Source organism: Neocloeon triangulifer, unplaced genomic scaffold (assembly GCF_031216515.1).
Source record: "Neocloeon triangulifer isolate White Clay Creek 2 clone unplaced genomic scaffold, ASM3121651v1 ptg000002l, whole genome shotgun sequence".
NCBI lineage: Eukaryota > Metazoa > Arthropoda > Insecta > Ephemeroptera > Baetidae > Neocloeon > Neocloeon triangulifer.
This window is the reverse complement of record NW_026775545.1, coordinates 9,686,661-9,707,081: the sequence shown is the minus strand read 5'-3', so window position 1 is coordinate 9,707,081 and position 20,421 is coordinate 9,686,661. Positions and strand designations below refer to the sequence as shown.

The 20,421-nt window shown below is 34.2% G+C and overlaps 5 protein-coding genes and 1 long non-coding RNA gene across 7 annotated transcripts in view; 3 read left to right on the top strand and 3 right to left on the bottom strand.

Moving 5' to 3' along the window:
• Window positions 1–118: 118 nt before the first annotated feature.
• LOC132202724 (zinc finger protein 782-like) lies at window positions 119–2,309 on the bottom strand. The gene is made up of 10 exons (XM_059629828.1): window positions 2,148–2,309; window positions 1,824–1,957; window positions 1,646–1,734; window positions 1,516–1,582; window positions 1,362–1,444; window positions 1,121–1,303; window positions 910–1,064; window positions 724–853; window positions 567–666; window positions 119–508 (listed from the first exon to the last, which is right to left on the bottom strand). The coding sequence occupies exons 2-10, from the start codon at window positions 1,950–1,952 to the stop codon at window positions 338–340; spliced, it is 1,107 nt and encodes a 368-aa protein (XP_059485811.1). The 5' UTR covers window positions 1,953–1,957; window positions 2,148–2,309; the 3' UTR covers window positions 119–337.
• Window positions 2,310–2,428: 119 nt separating this feature from the next.
• LOC132202730 (5-hydroxytryptamine receptor 7) overlaps window positions 2,429–20,421 on the top strand; it is a 77,393-nt gene continuing 59,400 nt past the window's right edge. Inside the window, exon 1 of the mRNA XM_059629850.1 lies at window positions 2,429–2,758. The gene's annotated coding sequence lies outside the window, so the exon portion shown is untranslated. The remainder of the gene's footprint in view (window positions 2,759–20,421) is intronic.
• Window positions 3,304–4,337, bottom strand: LOC132202761 (uncharacterized). Its single transcript, XM_059629922.1, has 4 exons — window positions 4,156–4,337; window positions 4,040–4,087; window positions 3,853–3,964; window positions 3,304–3,664 (listed from the first exon to the last, which is right to left on the bottom strand). The coding sequence occupies exons 1-4, from the start codon at window positions 4,225–4,227 to the stop codon at window positions 3,441–3,443; spliced, it is 456 nt and encodes a 151-aa protein (XP_059485905.1). The 5' UTR covers window positions 4,228–4,337; the 3' UTR covers window positions 3,304–3,440.
• LOC132202767 (uncharacterized) lies at window positions 4,790–5,520 on the bottom strand. Its single transcript, XR_009442405.1, has 2 exons — window positions 5,335–5,520; window positions 4,790–5,020 (listed from the first exon to the last, which is right to left on the bottom strand). It is a non-coding gene; the product is annotated as an uncharacterized LOC132202767 (long non-coding RNA).
• On the top strand, window positions 9,359–11,361 carry LOC132202754 (uncharacterized). The gene is made up of 2 exons (XM_059629908.1): window positions 9,359–10,526; window positions 11,137–11,361. The coding sequence occupies exons 1-2, from the start codon at window positions 10,119–10,121 to the stop codon at window positions 11,224–11,226; spliced, it is 498 nt and encodes a 165-aa protein (XP_059485891.1). The 5' UTR covers window positions 9,359–10,118; the 3' UTR covers window positions 11,227–11,361.
• Window positions 12,031–16,778, top strand: LOC132205223 (uncharacterized). 2 transcript variants are annotated; one of them, XR_009442679.1, is made up of 8 exons: window positions 12,031–12,225; window positions 12,329–13,020; window positions 13,079–13,335; window positions 13,561–14,343; window positions 14,958–15,152; window positions 15,205–15,342; window positions 15,412–15,546; window positions 15,607–15,764. XR_009442679.1 is itself a non-coding variant. In XM_059634166.1 (4 exons), the coding sequence occupies exons 1-4, from the start codon at window positions 14,940–14,942 to the stop codon at window positions 15,619–15,621; spliced, it is 501 nt and encodes a 166-aa protein (XP_059490149.1). In that variant the 5' UTR covers window positions 14,656–14,939; the 3' UTR covers window positions 15,622–16,778. The 2 variants fall into 2 exon arrangements, 1 of the variants encoding a protein (XP_059490149.1); XM_059634166.1 differs by lacking the exons at window positions 12,031–12,225; window positions 12,329–13,020; window positions 13,079–13,335; window positions 13,561–14,343 and having other exon boundaries at window positions 14,656–15,152; window positions 15,607–16,778.

The following is a 20,421-nucleotide window of genomic DNA, read 5'->3' as shown; positions in this document are numbered from 1 at the left end:
ATAAAATCTGCCCTTCCAAATTTAGATTTTTCTTTTAGTTCTAAAAAAATCATGTGATTTTATATTTTTTTGTTCTAAACAATTAACAATTAAAAAATTACTTGCGAAAACACCGAAAACATTCAAAAATTGCTTATTTTCCTAAAACACTTCTTTTAAAAAAAATATACACAATTTAGTTCCAAAATATTAAAATAAATATTTTTCTACTGTTCCAAAGTTGGGTAAAAGTGCTAGATTAAAGCTAACAATTCTGTTTAGCTTGACGATTTTGACCTAGGATGAATTTGATATAAGGTGCCGTGTAATTTAAGTTAATTTTTTTTAATTGTATAATCTAATTATTGTTAATAGCTGGTTCGCCTGGTTCCGCTCCAGCAAGTAACTTTGCAATGCTGTTCCTCCTGACACCCAAATCTTTTCTTCTCTTCCTTTCACTTCCCACGGGATAGGTTCGATTAGAGCTGTACCCTGGCTCGTGGATTTTTAAATGCTTCTTTAAAGTTTGCTGAAATTAATATAATTTTATTAATTTCTGTTAAGTGGTTTTATTATGTTATACTCACTATGGCTGAGAAAGTTTTATCACACATAGAACAAGGAATGCGGAGGAAATTGTGTCGCACATTGATGTGATGCACCAAATTTCTTTTATATTGGTAAACTCTGGAGAAAAAAGAGAAATATATTTGATGAAGATTTAAGTATACTTTTGAAAGAAACCTTGTGCAATGCATGCATTGATGAAGTCCTGGGAATTTAGATGTAGGGAAATGCTGTCCTTTGATGTGCCGAATAAGATCTAATTTATTCTGGAACTGCAGCCCACATTGGTCACAAGCAACATTGCCAGCTAATAAAAAGCATGGATTTAAATTAAAAATGACTTTATATTGATAAATTTGTTACCATTTGGGTGGCACTGAATATAATGGTATTTTAGCAATTCTTTTCCACCGTATGTACTGTCACAATTTGGATGAGGGCACTTCAGTTTATTGTGGAATGGTTTGTGCTTTGTAAGCAGCCTTCGACTGCTGAACAATTTTAAACAAATTTCACACCTGCAGAGAGTTTTTGGTGTTGAAATCAGATAATTTAAATTCCATTTAAATCTTACTTGTATGGCTTCAATCCCAAATGGGAATTCCAATGGTCTTCAATGCCAGTGCGAGTCCTGAATGCAGAATTACAATCTTGACAAAAGTATTGCAGGCCTTTTCCTTTCAAATGGAAATTTCGGTAATGCTTCAACATGCTGTGTTTGTTGGCATACATTTTCTGGCAGGTGGAATGTTGACACCTGCAATGCAATTATTGAAAATAATATAAAAATAAATTATCGTTGATAAGAATCCGACTTGATTTTTTTCATTTTCTTGAACAACAGAGAATTTGACTTGGAGGCATCATGCTGGGCATTTGATTTTTGATTTGGATCAATCTGTAAATTCAAGTGTAAACACACGAAAATTAAAATTAAGTCAAATCTTAATAAATTTTATTTATACTAACCACTGTCAGAGGATCGTTGTCTTTTACTGTTAAGTCAAGTGGCTCTTTCTCACTCAGCAATTCTGAACTGAGAATACAAAGTGAAAATATAATTTTGATTTTAAGATATTTTCTATTTTCTTCAGTTTACCACTTGTGATGATTTCTCAGATGCAAATGCAACTTATACTTGCTAGCATAAACCTTTTGACAGCCTGATTCCGGACAAGAAAATTCTTTCTGCAAAAAAAGACATAATAACTTATTAATTGTTGCTAAAAAAAAAAATTAAAAATTCAAATCCCTTAACTAAAATATTCCCAACTGACCTGTCCGATGTGGGCAGCGGAGACGTGCTGTCTCAATCTGTATGGCCTATTGAACTTTTTCTCACAACCATCGTGAGGACACAAGAATACTTTACAAACGTCAGAATTCTTCCTCTTCTTTGGAGACATTTTAGCTGGACAGGAATTGAGCAACGTCAATGATAATAATTTTCTCTTAAATCCAAACATAAAGTCGGTAAAGGCATGCACCACTGTAGAGGAATAATCAAATGCGAAAACTACGTTTGTAATTATGTAAACTCTATGAGCTATGAGCGGTATGTATACATTTACATAATTATACGCAGAACAAAAAATACAAACCTTCTAATTTCTTTACTGTCGGTAGATTTGGAAAAGACAAGCACGAAAAGTGCACAGCATTTCACGATCAATTGGAGCTGATAATTGAAAAACAAATAATTAATTTCTACTCGTCGAAAAAATGTGGTGTTTTCAGTTTTCAGCTGGATCGGCAAGCAAATTGTAAACAACACAAGATGTGACGCATGCGCGTAATCGTTTGACTCACATGCTCTTCACCGGTGTTTTGTTTGTTATCGTGTACACTATACCTTTTTTAATTACATACTTCAATTGACTACTGTTTTAAAGGATTTGTGCTAACTGACGCGTGTGAAAAGAAATAAATAGTGAAAACATATGTGTTAATGTTACTGACAAGATCTATAAGTGAACCTAAAGTGAACGTGCAATATTTGAGTCAAGATTTTAATGTATTCCGTGGCGTTTGGTGATGCTTATTCTTATTACGTGTTGTGTTTTATCACAACAATTTGAAAAAGTCCAGGTCGCGTCCAGGGAAACATTGAACCGATGATTACGCAGTGAAGTGCAAAAAGTGAACCTCTTAATTAGGGAGGACGAAGACGATTTGTAGGATATGTGGACAACGGACGACTTCATGAACCAAAGTAAGTGCCATAATATTTTATAAATTTTATTCGCTTCATGCGTCTTCGTTTTCTTTAAAATTGTAAAAGGTTTGTAACTTGTAACAATCTTTTTTTGTTCAATAACTCTTTTCTTAATTTGAAAGAATTCATAAAATTATTCCTAGTAATGAAGCTTGAAATATAAAAAAAAATAAGACACATGAACAGAATTTAATTAATAAAAATAATTTTTGGAGGCATAAATTATTTTGATTCAGACCAAAATTAAACTATAGCAAATTGCGTTATTACATATTTTTTTAACAGCTTCATATAGTCAGGATTCAATTCTAAATTACATGATGTTCATTTTGTCAAAATCATACTGTGTAACTGATATATGAAATATGGTTCGGAAAAACTAGTAAGGAATGTAAAATGTTGAATATTTCAAAACAGTTTCATAATTTTTTGATAAAAATTAATAAAAATGCATATATATTATAATAGTTATTATAAAACATTTTCATTTTTATATAGATCATGGAATTTAGTGTAACTCTGATATCAAATATTTTTGCAAATCTAAGAAATTAAATTCTTTATTTGCATTGTTGCCATGATTTTTGTAATATAAAGCATAAATATTTATTTAAACAATCAAGAACTAAAAAACAATGCTTAAAAGCGCTAAAAAGGAAGAGAGTTTGAGCCATGAAAGTCAATATTTTTCGCAAATAACACTATGAGTGAAAAAGTCGGCACCGGTTACTAGTTTCACATCCTGAGGCAAAAAATAAGCGCAGCAGTTGTCCAGGCTCTCGCTCGGTTCTTTCGGTGCCCACAAAACTTGTTCGATTTCCACGCCAGAAGTTTCCCAGATGAACATGTTTAAATTGATTTGCGATCTGATCCCATCCGTCCAGTATGTTCTCATATAGGGATCTGAAAATGCGCCCGCAGAAATTAATAATTAATTTTTTACAAACCATGAGATATTTAAATTTAAAAGATCAATAAAAAAATTAGGGAAAAAGCAGTTGACATAACTGACAATTAGATCGTCAAAATAAAGTAAATAATTATCTGTATAATCTGATAAAAAGTAGCAGGCCACTTGCTTGTTTACTTACAATCAAACGTGTACAAATAACTGGTGATGTCAAGTTGTTCCTTTTCGGTTTCAAACACGATAAGCTGGGCGCCTTGGGACTGACAATAGCTGGCTGCACCGGACCTGTCATACTGTCAAAATTTTTTCACCTTCAATCTCAGGCCCAATTTTTTTAATTCTCGTGATTTTTATTTTATCAAACTCACCAGGTCTGCCTGGATGAAGTACTCGCGTCCTCCAATAATGATTCGGTTCTTCGCCAAAGAGATTAAAAATGAAAAATATGTATTAATATTTTTAAATTGATCTCATCATCTCCTACCTGAGAGTCGCCACAGCAAACTGTCATAAAGGAGATAACTAAAAATAGCACGACTTTGTCTAGTTTTGCCATATCTGTCAAACAATATGACCGACAAAAACTTTAAAGCCTTTGTGCTCTTCTGAAGAAATTAACAAAGCGATTTGAATTCAGAGTGGATTATAAGAAATGTGGAGCAGTGAAACGCACTTTTCTCCGTTTTCATTAATCCCATTAATCTAATCGCGCTTTTGGGATTAAAAACTATAGCTGCTATTTATCTGTAATCCAGAACAAGCGTATTTACCGTTACCGCTCGCTTTTATTTTATTAATTTGACTTTTAAATATGCTTACAGTACAATGATTGAAAATGGTCTTGAGCCCTCTTTTATCATTTCTTAATTAATCACGCCATAGGGAATTTTTATTAGTGTTGAAAAAACCAGCTGATTAAATTTTTATATTTTTTTATTCACATTAAGACTTGTGAGATTGATCCTTTTCTTAAAAACTAAAACTACGTGTTACACAGTCCGTATTATAGATATTGAAGAGTTCATCTTGGCATTGAGCATGGATGTTATTTAAGCCTGCAAGAAAAAGAGGTCAAATGTATCTTATGGCCCATGACAGCAGCAAGTAACTTTAATTTACTTCATTTTGCGCAGCAGGCGGTGCTGCTTCTGTAATTTGCTGCTGTTGTTGCTCGGTCGTTGAGGCTGCTGGGGTTTCCTGGGGGGCTTCAGTAGGGGCTACAGTGGTTTTGGACTCTTCAGATTCGCTTGAATTGGACGAACTGTCGACTGGGAAAGGGCTGGACAAAACTGACGCCAAGCAGAGGAAGGCCATCATGGCCCACAGCATGCGTTTGCTCATCATTTTGGCTACAAATATTGTAGAAAAAAAATGAAAGGTTTCTTTTAATTTAAATAATATTGCAATGATAAAAATGGCATAAATTCAGAGCTTTTAATCTGCCTTTAATGCATTTATTTTATAATAACCGTCATTGTAAATTGTCTAGTCTCGAAATTAATAAATTTTTATTAACATAAAAGTATTTCATACGCTAAAAAAAATTAAATAAAAAATATTGAGAAGATTGTGAGTGTCTATAGGAGTTGCATTAATCACAAAATGAAAAATTGTATACGGAAGCAAAATATTTATTATGAAAAACGATGATATACAAACTTACCTTGAATTTTGGTGCTATCGTGAGAAGTGCAAGGGTGTAGTGATGATTAAAGGCTCTCTGACTCTGCTGCTTTTATTTATATCTTCTCGGCACACAGCACTCTGGACCCAAAGTGTTTTTATTTGCTCTCAGATTGATTCTTCATATAAACAATTGATTAAGTAATATAACAAATCTTATTCAGCGTAGAACGGCCCAGAAAAACGAACATCGTGAGATATATAGACTTAAAAATAGTGTCATTGATCGCGTGCTATTGTTTTTATTAAAAGACGTTGGACTCGCCTAGAAGATTCTTTGAATTTTAAAATCTGTATTTTTCATTCGTGACGCATGAAGTTAATTTTTAAATTTGTATTAACTTGCGTTTTTAATAGGTTAAATATTTATTTCCTTTGCGTGTTTAGGTAGAAGGATTTCAAAGAATAAAGACCATCATTAAAATTCACAAAAAAGGATTACTCCAAGAAAAATAATAAAATCCCATAATTAAAACGCTGTGTGCGCCCAAGGCCAAAATTAAAACCACTTTTATTGTTTGCATTTAAAAAATCCATATTGTTGAAAAGCTCTCTCATTTTCGCTCATCATAATATTTACTTGTGTATATTATCATTTAGACTATTTTTCTCATTAAATTTATCATGAGGTCAAACAGTAAAATAAATTCAACCTTTGCTCTGTATGGCTCCGTAATGACGAGACAAGCTCTTCTCAGCAGCTGCCATGTTCTTTTTTATTTTTTGTGTGACGCCGATTCCATTTGTATTGCTCTTTCAAACTACGCCACTGCTGCCTGTGCTGTTTGGTCTGAAACTTTAAGTATAAGCTTAATTTTGATTTTCTTGAAATAATTATTTATTTGGTCTTTGGTATAGAAAAATGCGCTTCTTTGGAGTCATCTTGCTGATGGTAATTTTGGTGCTGTCGAACAACGCCTGCGATGCCAAAGGCGCTGGACGATCTTCTTGGTCGATGAAATCTACATCTAAGGGTCGCAGTTCTCACCTTGTGTCTAAGCCACATTATTATCAGAACTCCAATTACCATGGAGGTCATGGTTTTAGGCAAAGAGAGGAAGACAATTGCTCTTTTTTTTGATAAATATATTCTAAGAAAAGAAAAATGTAAGAAGGTGAATCACAACTGATTATTTATTAATTCGCTAATGATAATACATTATATTTAAAATCATCTTCATGAAATTTACAAAAGTAAATAATATTTTATTTTTTATGTAATACCAATTTTATTTTACAATACCTGAAATTATTGAAACAAGGCAATGAAGTGTGCATATTTGTATGTGGCGCCAACATATTAAATATATTTTTAATAAATTACGTTTACATTCTATAATAAAAAAATTATACTAGAGTTTTACTCAATCTTTTGTGTTAAGTAGCTGATTAACTCTATGCCACAATTGAAACTGCCATTTTTCCTCAATATTAAAAAAAAAATGATTTTTTTTATCCCAGCTCATTTTTGGCATTGGTGTACCCATCCAACTTTCTTCTCACATGATCTCGCGTTATCAAGAGGTCAATATCAAAATAAATTCATACTTTGCTCCGCAATGCCCTATCTTCTTGAAAACTATGCCATATCGCCATATCTGTTTTTAACTGTGACGAGGAAAGATCCATTTTGTTGCTCTTTATTACTACAACGCTACTTTTTTGGTTCCAACACTTCAAGTAAGCAAATTTTATAATTTATTTGTCTTGAATGCGTAATTGATTTAATCTCTGGCAGATATGAACTACCGCAGAGAACTCGCGATGGTGGCAATCTTGCTACTGTCAAGCATCTGCTGCGAGGCCTACGAAAACAACGGACATAATTCTTTGTTGAAAAATCTGTTGACATCTTACGACAACCCAACCTATCCAAATTTTTATCAGTACAAACCACCAAAATTACCTGGCAATTGCTCTTTTTTCGAAAGATATATTCTGAGAAAAACTTTTTGTGGTAAATGAAATTAAATTGGTTTGTTAATAAAATGATATAAGCAAATATCAAGCAACTTATCACATTGAAAATAATTTAATTTTTTTCTTTTGAACATAAAAAATATACAAAAGTGAAACAAGTTTAGATATATTAGTGGGAAAAATAAGTTGAAATCACAAAATTATTAATTAAGGACTCCTCATTGACATAGTCAAATCAAGTCTTTACAACAATGGTGTGCTATTCAATAATTGCCCAAAATGGCTTGCTATGGGATTGTAAAAGACTGATTTGACTATGTCAATAAGGAGTCCTTAATTACTCAATTATTTGGTTTGAAATTGGTGATATTTCTTATCTACGTATACTAATATAATACCAATGCAAATTTCATAGTTTTATAGATATTTGCCAAATAATTATAAAATTGAATTGCAACTCTTACGCTGCACCAAATTATTTAATCATTTTTTTGTCAACAATTTATCACAGGAATAGGAAACCAAATTATAAGTAATATAAATTGCTAAAAGTTTAATTTGCAAAGCTTGAATTTTTGCCTATTTAATAAATAAACCTTGCAGCTTTTTTACAAATAGATTGGCACATATTATGTGTGCATTCCTTATTCATAGCGCAACGGCAGCCACGCAATATTTCACGTGCGATATGCAAAATAAATGACGCCGACTAGTTCGGTGCGCATTTCCAAACAATCCGAGCTGCGTTTTGCTATTTTATCTGACAAGTGCAAGACCACAATGCCTAGAGCGCAGTTGTTCCTTCTGGCCGTCCTGCTGGTCGCCAAAATCACGGTTGGTTCCTCGCGAGTTTTCACCGAAAACCACAAATTCGCCGCCTCGTACATCATTCAGGCGCCTAAATTGGAGCAGATAAATCCGCCGTGCCCAGATGGATTCAAGCTGGCGTACGGAAGGTGCAAAAGGGTCATATCGTCATTTGTAAGGGTACAGGTACGGGCCACAAAAAAAATAAAAAATTATTGCCAAACTTGATTGTGAGCAAGAGGAGATGAGAGAAAGTACAAAATCTAATCGTTGTTCACCTCGACAGGGGCAATGAATTCGTGGGGTTTCCCGCCATCAAATCCGGGAGAGCTGTGTTCTTATCAAATCTTTCATTGTCGCATTGAGCAAGGAGGAGAGGCCCAACGGAGCTTGAAAGTTGTAATTATTTAAAATTTGCAAATAAATTGATGATATTTTTTTAATTCTTGAAGTCATTAGCAAAAAAATCTGTTTCATTCTCGGAACTAAAAGACCTTGAAGGTCGCAGATGAGTGTTTTGGTTAATGTTTTATGGAGGCACATTCTTGTTGTTTTACAAGTTGGAGGAAATTGTTTTATTTACAGTCATCGTAATACCAGCTAAGCATGCAGTTGGCGGCCTATTGCTAACTATAGTGTAACAAAGTGTTTCGTAACAATAAAGCGCATAGAAAAATCTGTACGTCCCCAATGCAGTCAACTACCATTTTACATTTTTTAAATTAGAAATAACATTATAATTTTATTTATGATAATTTTTTAAGTAATATGAAAAAATAATTATATTTTCATCATTTCGTTTGTTTTATGAAAGTTTGCAATCTTTTTAATTTTTAATTTATATTTAAAAATTGTCCTAAAATGAGTTTTGAATTAAATTTGTAATGTTACCTAACATAATATCAATAAAAATGGAAAATTCATTATTAATATTGAATGATTATAAAAAAAATTCCTTATTGCTAAACTTCACAGGTCAAAATTGATTAGTTCTGGGAATTTGAGAATTTTAGATGTGTGGGTGGTCGAATCTTAAGGAAGGTCATCCACTTTTTTTTATTTCAAAGGCCTTCTAACTAACACCATTGTGCAAATTGAGATTCAATGCTTTTTGCGGGCGGATCGGTTCAACAATATTCGTCATTGTTAAAGGTCACTGGTTTTCTGCCACACTCAGCAAGACAAACAACTCGATCATGCCTGCTTGCTCCAGTGGCCTCCGACCTCTTTGGCGACACATAAATATGCATTGGCGATTAAATAATATTGAGCCATAATATATCGCGGATCTTCTGAGAAGTCCCGCAGCAAGAGGGAGCCGGCGTGGAGGAAAGAAAGTTCCTATTTGAGCAACTTAACCTTACAGAATGCTCGTATATAAATGTTTTCTTACGACCACTCTCACTTTCATTTGTGCAGTATAATGTGTTAGCGGCAGGTGCGTGATATGCCGCGTGTGTTCGTGGTCGTCGTAGCGGTGCTCCTGGTGCTCAACCCCAGCCACGCGTTTTGCTGGCTCCTTTCGGACTTATTCTTCCCCAACGCCAACTCCACCACCGTCGGGGGGACCGTTTCGAATGCAACTCTGGACAATTCTTCCGAAATTGCTGAATTGACTGAGGAACCAGTCGAATCAACCACCATCAATGCAGAGGAAGCAGTCGGTGAAAAAAACAAAACCAGTAATTCGAGACTCCTAGAATTGTTTGAAAAGGAATTTTTGGGCAGGGCCAATATTAACCCGACTTTTAATGATTTAGAAGAGAATAATGCCATCGATTCCGGAACTGGTCGAAAGGGGAAAATGCTGATCAATGCCCCAGACCGGCGCTGCAACAAAACCAACGAACGTAAAGACCGATTCGGCCGGTGCAGAAAGTTTTTGGATTAAATTTTATATAAATTAAGAGTGATTTTTCCGAGTTTGAAGTGAGACTCAAATGTGTGGCAACTGGATAAATCCAGACCAATCGTAACGACTGCGGCAAGTGTGCCGCTCATCACGCACGAGGCCGCGCGACCTTTGGCTCAGTCAACATGAGATCGGCTTTGTTGGCGCTCCTCTTCTTCGCAGCTGCGGCCGCCGCTGATGACTCGTTCGTCTTTCGGGACGACTCCGCCGAAAAGAGGAGACCTTCCTCATCCTCCCTCATCGAAACGAGGTTGCGCCAAACGAAGTCCAGCACGACCACCGGCCGCCCGCGGGTGGTGGACAGGGACGCCGTTGTAATGCCCGACCAGGTCTCTCAGAGGTCCACCACCTCTTCCATATCAGTTTCCAAGTTGAGAGCGACGACCCATCATTATCGGCACCACTCCACGACAACGGCGCCTCCTGGGAACAGCTCGGATGTGATTTTGGACACAAGAGTGATGGCGAACGCGCCGAACAGAGATTGCGAAGAGGGCTATGTCAGAAATATGAGAAGTGGAAAGTGCAAGAAGGTTTTTTGACTGCTTCATAAATTTGGCTTTTATTTATATTTGTACTGAATCGATGAAATTCAAATACACAAATTTAATACTTTAAAATGGAATCACAAGACGATAATATTATGTACATTTGGTAAATTTAATTTTGGTATGTGTAATACAATACTCTTTGAAATAAATAGATATAAACTTGAATATTTAAATTGTTAATAAATACATGTCATACTCTTTATAATTGAAATTATTGCTTGACTGGCTGATTCCAATAATTAAATTTTCAAAAGTGTTTGCTTTAATTTTGACTTTGTACTAGCATTTTTTTTTTTTTTTTTTTGTTACAAATAATATAGAATTGTCTCAATAGGTGATTTTCTTTTGATATAGAGAATCAAATAAAACATAATGCATTAAACTATTTTTCTTTTTTAGTCTTATAAACCAACAATATTTTAATTTTTTCACTTTGATTCACCGTTACTTTTATTTATTAATAATGTTAAAATAAAATGATGATCTATATGTTCTGTTACATTTTTTTAATCGAAATAAATATTGGAGGCGCTGCACGCGCAGTGTAGATGCTCGGAAATGCCTTTCCACTGATTCATCTTCTATCCTATAGATGACTGTCGTACCGTTGACCTTCAAGTCGCGCGGCTTGTTTTCACTTCATTGCCGTTATTACGCTTATTCAGAGGCATCTCATCTCTAGTTGTTATGCAACTTGGCAGAACACAATACAAGCCAGCGCATCTTCTTGAATTCAGCTATAAGATATTAAACATTTTACAGTTCTCTAAATTCTCTAAATTTCAATAAAAATTGACATTTAAAAACAAATTATTACGTAGTAATTGATTTTAATTAATACCTGAATCAATATAATTTATTAATTACACTAAAAAAAGGAGTATTAGTGTGAATAACAAAAGATAAATTGCTATGCCATTTTTGGCATTTTTTAAATGTGCCTCAAAGAGGCTATTCTGTGCGGAAATTATCTCCCTTACCGCAATGAATGGTCTTCAGATTTGTCTAAAATAAATTCCAAGGTAATAATAATATTTTTATAAATATGAATACCACCATTACAAAATAATTCCATATAAATACTTTTTTGGTCAGGCCAAGACAAAGTGTCTAATCAGCCTGTGCGTATTAAGCTTGCAGAAGGCAAATTATGAATTAATTATTTAGTTTTATGTTTCTTATTTATTATCATCAATTTTATTTAACATTTTCTTTACTTATTATTTACCACAGTAAAAAATATGGCCAAATTTGTGCTTGATAGAATATGACATGGTTAATAATTAGACTAGTTGACCTTGTATTTGTCTGTAGACTAGCGCCGTCTATAAGACTAAGCTCACTTAACGAGCATTTTTATGATTATACTATTTATTTATATTCCTAAAAATTTTCGAGTTGACAATAATTAGCAAAATAAACGACAACTCTCTATTAAATATTTATTTTGAACCCGGCGATGACGGAGCCTTGGAGCAGAATTATAGAATACCAGTTGGAAGATACAAGTCAGTCGAGAGACGGAGTGTGATGTGGACGAAGGCGTCTTTGCGTTTCTCTTCGCTGATCGCGATTTGCGTGGTGGTCCAGAGCATTTCGCAGGCAAACGGAGCTGCTCCACAACGCTGTCCACCTGGCAGATATTATGATACCCAACTTAGAAGATGTTTAATAGGAACAGGTACACTCATAATCGATTCAATTTATAATTTTCAAGCTTAAATTTCACACTTTTACTCTTTGAATTGGTGACTTACTTAAATTTGATTATTATTTTAATAAAGGCGTCTCCACAAATTCTGAAAAAGAGGAAAAATCGACAACGTCACAGCCTGAAAATTTGGGATCCATACCTCTTCAGGTCGCAATTGCTCCTACTCGAATTGATCCTATTCGAACATGTCCATCTGGAGAAGTTTGGTCAGATAGAAGAAGAAAATGCATTCCGTCCATCTCGCGAAATAAATAGCACAGACTGCATTTTTATTATAATGTGAAAACATCGTAAAATATTCCAACTATGTAAAAAAAACAGGCGCATATTAAGCTAAAAGACGTGGAGCTGACAATATTCGTTTTCGTCTGAAGAAAAATACAAAGCTCTGTAGTAATTTCAACAATAAACATTCATCATTAAAATTCAATACAAATTTTACCTTTTTGTAATCAAACACAAATTAACTTCAATATTTTTTACCAAATTTTTTAGAGGTTTTTATTTTCTATTTTGGAAGTAAATATATAGTGAAGAAAATAAGACACACAAAAGGCGCGACTGAGTCTGCGACTCCTCGTTAAACCGGTTTCTTAGTATGCAGGTAGGGATAATTCTTTTCATTTAGCCTTTGGTTGGTTCACCATTCTTCAATCAACACCTGCACATAAAAGAGGTTATGTGCTTCGTTGAACTTCGGAATGTTTACAGGGAAAGATTTAGTTGAATAATTAGCACTTTTTTGCTCACTCCCGGATTCAGGTACGATTTGTCTTTGCACCAAAGCGGCTGACGACATTTCAAAGTGTATACTGTATAGGTCACTAGGGTCAGGCGGTGCCATCTGAAGAGAGAGGCTCTTATTTGTGACTGACTGCGAGGCGCAGTTGGCTGGAAACATGGCTCGAGTTTTGTGCTTGTTTTTCACATTAATTTTGTGCCTCTTTTTTCTCCTGGACACGGCCGAATCGAGGCAAATCGCGAGGAAGGTGTCGCGAAACAGAAGGGACGCTGACGAAGAATGTCCCATGGGTTTTATTTTCAATACTGCTGGAAACTGCATTCCATTCATTAATGGTGAGTTTTTCCTTCTGTATTTGTTCAATATTACTTGCTTAATTTTGTTTGTTTTCGCTGTTTATCTATTTTATCTGCACATGGAAACGAAATGTTGTAAAAATTTCATTAATAATTATTATATAACAATTTAATTTTATTTGCTACTCAAGTTTCACTAACAATTTATTCACCATAAATAAATATTTTTCAAGCTTTAATATTTTTATCTTTCTCTCAAAATAGATGATGAGGATGTCTCTGCTAATCCTGTTGGACTAAGTATTACAAATGTACCTGATAGGTTGAAGTGCAGAGAGGGATATGTCTACATAAAACGTCGCCAACGTTGTGTTAGATCTTCAAAAATAATCAAAAGTTGATGATTAAATTTATAATATTGCTTCCTATTTAACGGTATTTAAAACCCAATTTGCTTTCACCTCCCTCCCTTACTAGTTTTAATTATATAATTAAGAAAAATGGAATGAATTTCTACCGTGTGATTAAATTCCAATCTAAGCTCTTATATGTGATCCCAAATAGAATAAAATATATAATATAAAGTATGTAAAAGTTTTTTTTCTCAATCACAATTATTTGACAAAAATCGCTTCCGCAAACTGAGCAATAAAGACTGAACCGCAGAGTTTATTACTCTTTATTGTCTGCAAATTAATTAAGCAATTTAGTGGTGAGAACTTTGACGCAAGATGAATTAAAATTTTCAACTATGAACCTGCTGCACTTGACAATGAAAGCAACTGACGCACTAAGGGCCCGTCTTGGCAATTAAAAGCACCAAGTATGCGTGACTTCTACTGCTTAAAAGGCCTGGACGGATTTTACACTTAACCACTCAAAATGAGACTCACCCAGGAGAGAAACGTCGTGACTTTAGCCGTCTTTTTTCTCGCCGGGCACCTGAAGGCACAAATTCCAGACAGCGATCCGAGACACTTGGATTGCCCCCCGGGATCACACTTTGCAAATGGGAGGTGCAAGGTGTCTGTCAGAATTCGGTTTGGGGTGAGTGTACATTTCTATAGAACTTGTTACAATCCATTAATTATTATAAATATTAAAACGTTAATAAAAAATTATGTAATAATTTTAACCAACTTTTTCGTGATAATATAAAAAAAATGCAAGTATAGTTGCAAATTGTGTTTATTGATATATCACAACACAGTATAAACACCACCTTATTTCTCATCATATCACATGAAATTTAAAATTATATTACAATAATTTAATAATTTTAATTGGCAATTTGTTTAAAATAAAAAATTTTATTGAAAAGAAATTCAAACCAATAAATAAATAAAAAAATTTGATTAAATATTTTCTAGTTTTTCTATATTGCAATAGTATTTTGCGCACAAAAAGAGAAGTAAAAATCTAGAAATTAACCTGTCTACAACTATGTTTGATATATGTTTAGCGTTGTAATTACACTGTAATAATGACAGGCAGCGCACCAAGGTTCTCACGCTAGATATGATCAGCCACTTTAGTATTTTGAGGGCTTATCAGCCAAAGCGCACAAGTGTAATTGAACCATCAACTCGTTAACGTGTCTCACAAACAAAAGACAGTTTAATTTGCAAGGAAAAATCAGAAAAATGTCTATCCTGTTGCAGCCGGCGCACACCGGTGTCAACAGACCTGAACCGGTACCGTCTCCAACCTCTGTTTTGCCATTTGTAACGTCTCCGAAGCCTCCAGCGATCGTTTCTATTACCACAAAACAACCTGCAACTTTCCAAGAAGACCCGTGCCCCTTGGGGTACAAACTAACGGCAGGAAAATGCAGACCAAGTTATTTACACAACAAAGTACATTAAGCATGTTTTTATTTATTTTTTAATTCAAAATTTAAATTTTCAGTGGCATCCGTATTCACATTTGCCTTTCTATCAACCAATTAACTTTGGGAATTTCCACTCACCATTATATCCTCTCTTTCATCACCCAGCTAATAGCTGTTGGCAAAGTAGCCCATTGGCCTATAATAATAAATATTGGGTAAGATAAATTATTATACATTATTATTATTTTTTTACGTGGTGCTAAACAATTCATTGAACATTGAAGGGATATCCATATTACGGAGGTGGCTACCCTCACAGCGCACTTTATGGTTTGCAGCCGTGGCTAAACAAATTTTGTCCACCTGGATATCATGTATTGCATGGAAGGTGCGAACCACCACAACGCGTCTCAATTTCGGTATAGTAGAAGCATAACTTTTTTTAGCTATTTAATGTGTAAAAAATCTTCAATTTACAGATGAACCCAAGCTAAAAACAAAGGATCAAAATTTTGCTGGAAAAGTCTGAATGAACTTTAAATTTAGAACCGAATAATTAGTTCCTTTATTATATACAATTATGTATGTATCATTTCAGAAATAGACAAAATCCATAATTTAATCTTAACCAGCAGCAACAATTTTTTTATTAGTTTTAAAATCACCTTTTCTATTTAAATAATATTTTTAAATTTATTTCTATTTAATATAGTGGTTTAATCATTTATGAACTCATTCAAATTAATTTCATTATTGACCATCGAAAATAAAAATTATGTGGCAAGTAAACATGTCAAATGTCAAGGTGTGTTATTTTGACTCGTCAGTTGGTCGCTCCATGACGATCAAGGCTCAACTCATTAATTCAATTTGCAAACCCGCAGTTCAAAGTTTGCAAGTGATATTCGTACAAGGAAAAGTATGGTCAAAATTAAAAACAGTAAACAAAAGTGTTGCGCAGCTGAATAAGCTAAAGTCGCAATGAAAAGTTGAACTAAAATTAATTTATTCTACTTTTGCATAATAGTTCTTGCATCAGTAGTGGTTATTGCGGTTAATTGTTTTTCTTGATGGCCGGCCAACATCCTTCCGGAGTCTAAAATAAATTTTGCGTGGAGCTTGATTGTGTGCATTAGCTTGGACCACTGCTTTCAAACAGGACAACCTTGGTTGTTTTTCTATCATGCAAATCAATTATTCAACGCTATTCTTGATCACAGCCGTGCTGTTGGCCTTTGCTCACGCACAGCAACGTCCGGTAGGTCCAGGCGTTCCAGAACATTTAAAAGGAGGTTCTCTGGGATCAGCGCCTCGCGGTCCCCCAGGATACCAGTCTAATGGAAAAAAGCCAGGTTTGGAGGGATTAATAGGATCACCGTTGAGAACATCTATTCCACTTCCCCCTGAACGTTGCGATGATGGATATGTCTTTTATAAACGTTTAAATACGTGTCGGCCGCTTTTGAAGTAATCAAGATAGTATAAGTTTCAAATTATGTTTATCATTGTATCACCGAGAATTCTCTGCATGAATACATCATCTATAAATTCAATATTGTAAAAATCATTAGTATTATTTAGCCTGATGTATTGAAAATGATTGAATATTGAACAATTTTTAACACGCACAAATTAAAATAAACCATTTTTATTATCAAATTGAGTGATTCATTTAAAAACCTTTTTTTAATTTGTCGTTCTAAAAGATATCAATAAATATTTGACACACAAGAAAAGACTGTTAACATTTTATTATCCAATGAATCTAGAATGCTATTTTTGTTATTTGCTGACGTTTAAATAAAGGACTATAGGTAGATTTATAAATAAAACTTAGGAAATTTTAAGGTCACAGTCGTTGTGGTGAGACCTTCATAAGTGTGGTTTTTTTGTGTGCTTTCCCACAAAACGAAAAAATATTCAATTAAATAGAATATACGCCCTTTTTTAAGAAAACTAACACCCAGTCATAAAAAATCCTTCAGCTGCTCAACATTTCTTTGTAATGATGTGCCTTCAACTAAAAAATGTTATTATTTTGAGTTTAATAATCGGATGTGTGTATGCGGAAAGCGGTGCTCAAATCGACTGGCAGACCTTGAGCATCGTACAACTTGTAAGGCGGCGGCTGATCTTCCGACTTCATCATCGCCAAACAGGCACGGAAACAAAATTCGCCAAACCAAGCAGTCGGAAAGAGCCTGGCGTTGCTTTTGCAATATGGGACTCGCCTCAAAGAGACTGTCCACCTGGCCAGATTTCAGACCCTAGAACGAATTCTTGCAGAGATGTTCAAAATTAACTAATTTAAATGTTCTATATATTATGTTTTCTGCTTATGGCACCCTTGAGCTTATTAGGCTATTGGGTCGGATATAAATTATACAACTTTGTATATCGGATTGAAAGACTAAAAAATGCGATCTAAATATTTTGAGTATGTATTATAACACTATTCATATAATAATTTATTTTTTTCCTTGTTTGTTTCTAGATTTTGTGTTTTTGATGGGTATATACTTGGTATTATTCACTTCAAAATTTACCGCAAGGTCACATTGCATTGCGGTTGCTCGTCCTCTTTAACCCAACCATTTATGTCTTCCTCTCGCCTAAACATTAGACAAGAATTTTACATTTCATTTGACAAAGGTGAAGTAAAGCCTCAAGATGCACCACTCTTCGGGCACCAGCACATTCCTTCTGCTGATTTTACTCGTTCTTCTAATTGCAAGTCCTACATCGTCTTCTTATACAAGAAAGAGGACATCAGAGGAGCCCGAGCGAAATGCCACCACCGTCAGTCCTGCCATTGAGGATTTGAATTTGAAGGAGCAGCAGACATTGGACGATAGTAATGCAAAGTTTCTTAAAACTGAGGTTTTGTCAGAACCAAAATGCCTTTCTAATTACGTTTATGACGCACGCACTAGGAAATGCCGAAGAATATATTTTTAAATTGTTGGAAGAAACCGCTAATTAAACAAAAATATTTGTTTTCCACACCTCAATTTTTTTTTCGTTAAAAAATACTATCATTGTTAATTCTTCATAAGGACTGGGATGATTGATCTAGTAATAAAATTATTTCCAAAACATTAAAACGATTGTTTTTATTTTACCAAGTACCGAGTAAATTCGGTGAATCGAATTATCAAAAGTAAAAATAATTATGTTACGAAAGAATATTCTGGATGGGCCATACAAATTCAAAGGAAATCCAAAGAAGAATACCAGTATTTCCTGGCGTACTTATGCTTCCAAAAAGGTTTTAAAGGATTTTTTATAAAGTTGAACCCCCTCCCTCCTTTAAATTGGGCAGTGCCTTCTGCACCACTAATGAAGAATGAAGGACACAGGCCGACAAGGCTTTGTCTTGCGCTGAAAAAAAATTGCAACTCGTAGCTACGGGAATATGCAACAGAGGAGCTTTGTGCGGTTTCCATCGTTATAAAGTTCGGGTGTTACTTTGACAGGCTCGCCAGTTTAAACTGATTGTCTCATTGCGGCGTTTCCAGCAAGACTATGCATTTCAGTTTGTCTGCGTTGCTCTTATTGGCTCTCTTCTGGTCCATTAGTGCACAGAATTACCAGAACTACAGACAGAACTCGGGAGTTAATCAGAATCCAGGTGGACAGCGGCAAAACGAAAACAATTATCAGCAATTCCAGCAGCGGCGGTCAGTTGTGCCTGTCAAGCAACAAAGGTCCAGTCAGCATGTTCAACCCGTCCGACCACCAACAATATCTCTGCTCGAAAGTATATCCGAAATAGTTCAACCTCCGCCTAGAATTAATTGTTCGATGGGGGAAGTATTTGATGAACGCACCAACCAATGTAGGCTCACTATAAGCTGAATTTTGATTAAATTTATTTCATATAAAAACAAAATAATAATAAAAAAATCTAATTGTAAGCGAATTATGTATTAATAAATTTATATTTATAAAATCTAAAGATTTTTGCATATTTAAAGTCAAAAAATTTGTGTTTTTAGTTAGGAAAAATATAAAAATTAATTGATGTATGAAAAAGTTGAAATAAATATATAATTTGCAAAAATTTCTAGATTTTTATTTTGGCATCTTCACGGATTCAATATTTGAATTTTCATACAATTTTACCAATTTTATGCGCTGTGAAAAACGCAACGGCAAAATTGAATCTAATAATTTGTGGATAAATGCCCAGGAAATAAATTTAAAACCCCATTTTAATTATTCAAATCAACTGGTATAGTGGCAAATTTTGATCAATTAGAATTTTTATTACTATTTTTTATAAAAATAAACTGATAGGAAAGGCGCACTTGGAGAATTGCGTGTAGAATATTATGAGAAGTGTGTAATTTGAATATTTCCTCCAAGTTACATTTTTTTAATCAAATAAATAAATTATAAAAATGTGGAGAAATTATTTTTTTCTTAATAAATTGACAATTCCTGACGCCCAAGTCGCACTCCTGAAAATTATCGCAAGGTCACACTGTTCTTGAGATAGCGATAGCGGTTGCACGTCCTCTTTTGCATTGCCATCACTTTATGTCCTGGGTGCTGGATTTTAAAATATTATTTAATTGTTTCTCAGAAATGAAATGTTTGTAGTATTTTTCTAGTACACAAAAATCAGTGAAGGCTGCAATGGAGATCCTCTGTATTTTTTTTTAAGTCCGCAGCCTAACGCCGGTATAGATCCCCTCAACTTCCAATTTGAATACTGTCATCAATCTTTTCCAAAACTGCCGGAGAGGAAATTTTGCCTTTAACAGGTGACAACAGGCCAACCTGCCGTTGCGAGTAACAAAACAAAAATTGTCAACATTATTATAAATTTTCGTGTGTTAATGTTAATGATTTTTTGAAGTCTGCAGCATATGGGAGATTAGTAAGGATAAAAAAGAACGACAGATTTTGAAATAAAATTGTTTATTTTAAATTCATATTTATTTGAATATGAGTTTGAATGATAAATTAACAACGCTATATAATTATGTTATTTAAAATAATAATATCATCATAACGTAAATATGAGGGTTGTTTCACTTTTTGTGAGCAAATGAATAAATTATTTTCACATAGAATTATAAACAGAGTAAAGCAAACAGAATTGCACAACATTAACACGGTTGTTTTTATTATGCACACCTCACATCATAAGTAAACTATCAAAAGTGTAAATTATGCAACAAGAGAATATATTCTGGGTGGCCTCTAAAAATTCACGGGGAAAGCGAAAGAAGTAGGAATATCTTGGCGTTCTTGAATTTCTAAACAGGTTTTTTTAGCACCTCATC

Coding starts and splice junctions, on each gene's coding strand:
- LOC132202754 (XM_059629908.1), top strand. CDS start 10,119: ATGAGATCGGCTTTGTTGGCGCTCCTCTTCTTCGCAGCTGCGGCCGCC. Junction 10,527..11,136: donor GAAGTGGAAAGTGCAAGAAG/GTTTTTTGACTG, acceptor TCTATCCTATAG/ATGACTGTCGTACCGTTGAC.
- LOC132202761 (XM_059629922.1), bottom strand. CDS start 4,227: ATGGCAAAACTAGACAAAGTCGTGCTATTTTTAGTTATCTCCTTTATG. Junction 3,965..4,039: donor ACTTCATCCAGGCAGACCTG/GTGAGTTTGATA, acceptor AAATTTTGACAG/TATGACAGGTCCGGTGCAGC. Junction 3,665..3,852: donor TTATTTGTACACGTTTGATT/GTAAGTAAACAA, acceptor GCGCATTTTCAG/ATCCCTATATGAGAACATAC.
- LOC132202724 (XM_059629828.1), bottom strand. CDS start 1,952: ATGTCTCCAAAGAAGAGGAAGAATTCTGACGTTTGTAAAGTATTCTTG. Junction 1,735..1,823: donor CCGCTGCCCACATCGGACAG/GTCAGTTGGGAA, acceptor CTTTTTTTGCAG/AAAGAATTTTCTTGTCCGGA. Junction 509..566: donor ATAAAACTTTCTCAGCCATA/GTGAGTATAACA, acceptor TATTAATTTCAG/CAAACTTTAAAGAAGCATTT.
- LOC132205223 (XM_059634166.1), top strand. CDS start 14,940: ATGTCTATCCTGTTGCAGCCGGCGCACACCGGTGTCAACAGACCTGAA. Junction 15,153..15,204: donor CAAGTTATTTACACAACAAA/GTACATTAAGCA, acceptor TTAAATTTTCAG/TGGCATCCGTATTCACATTT. Junction 15,343..15,411: donor CCTATAATAATAAATATTGG/GTAAGATAAATT, acceptor TGAACATTGAAG/GGATATCCATATTACGGAGG.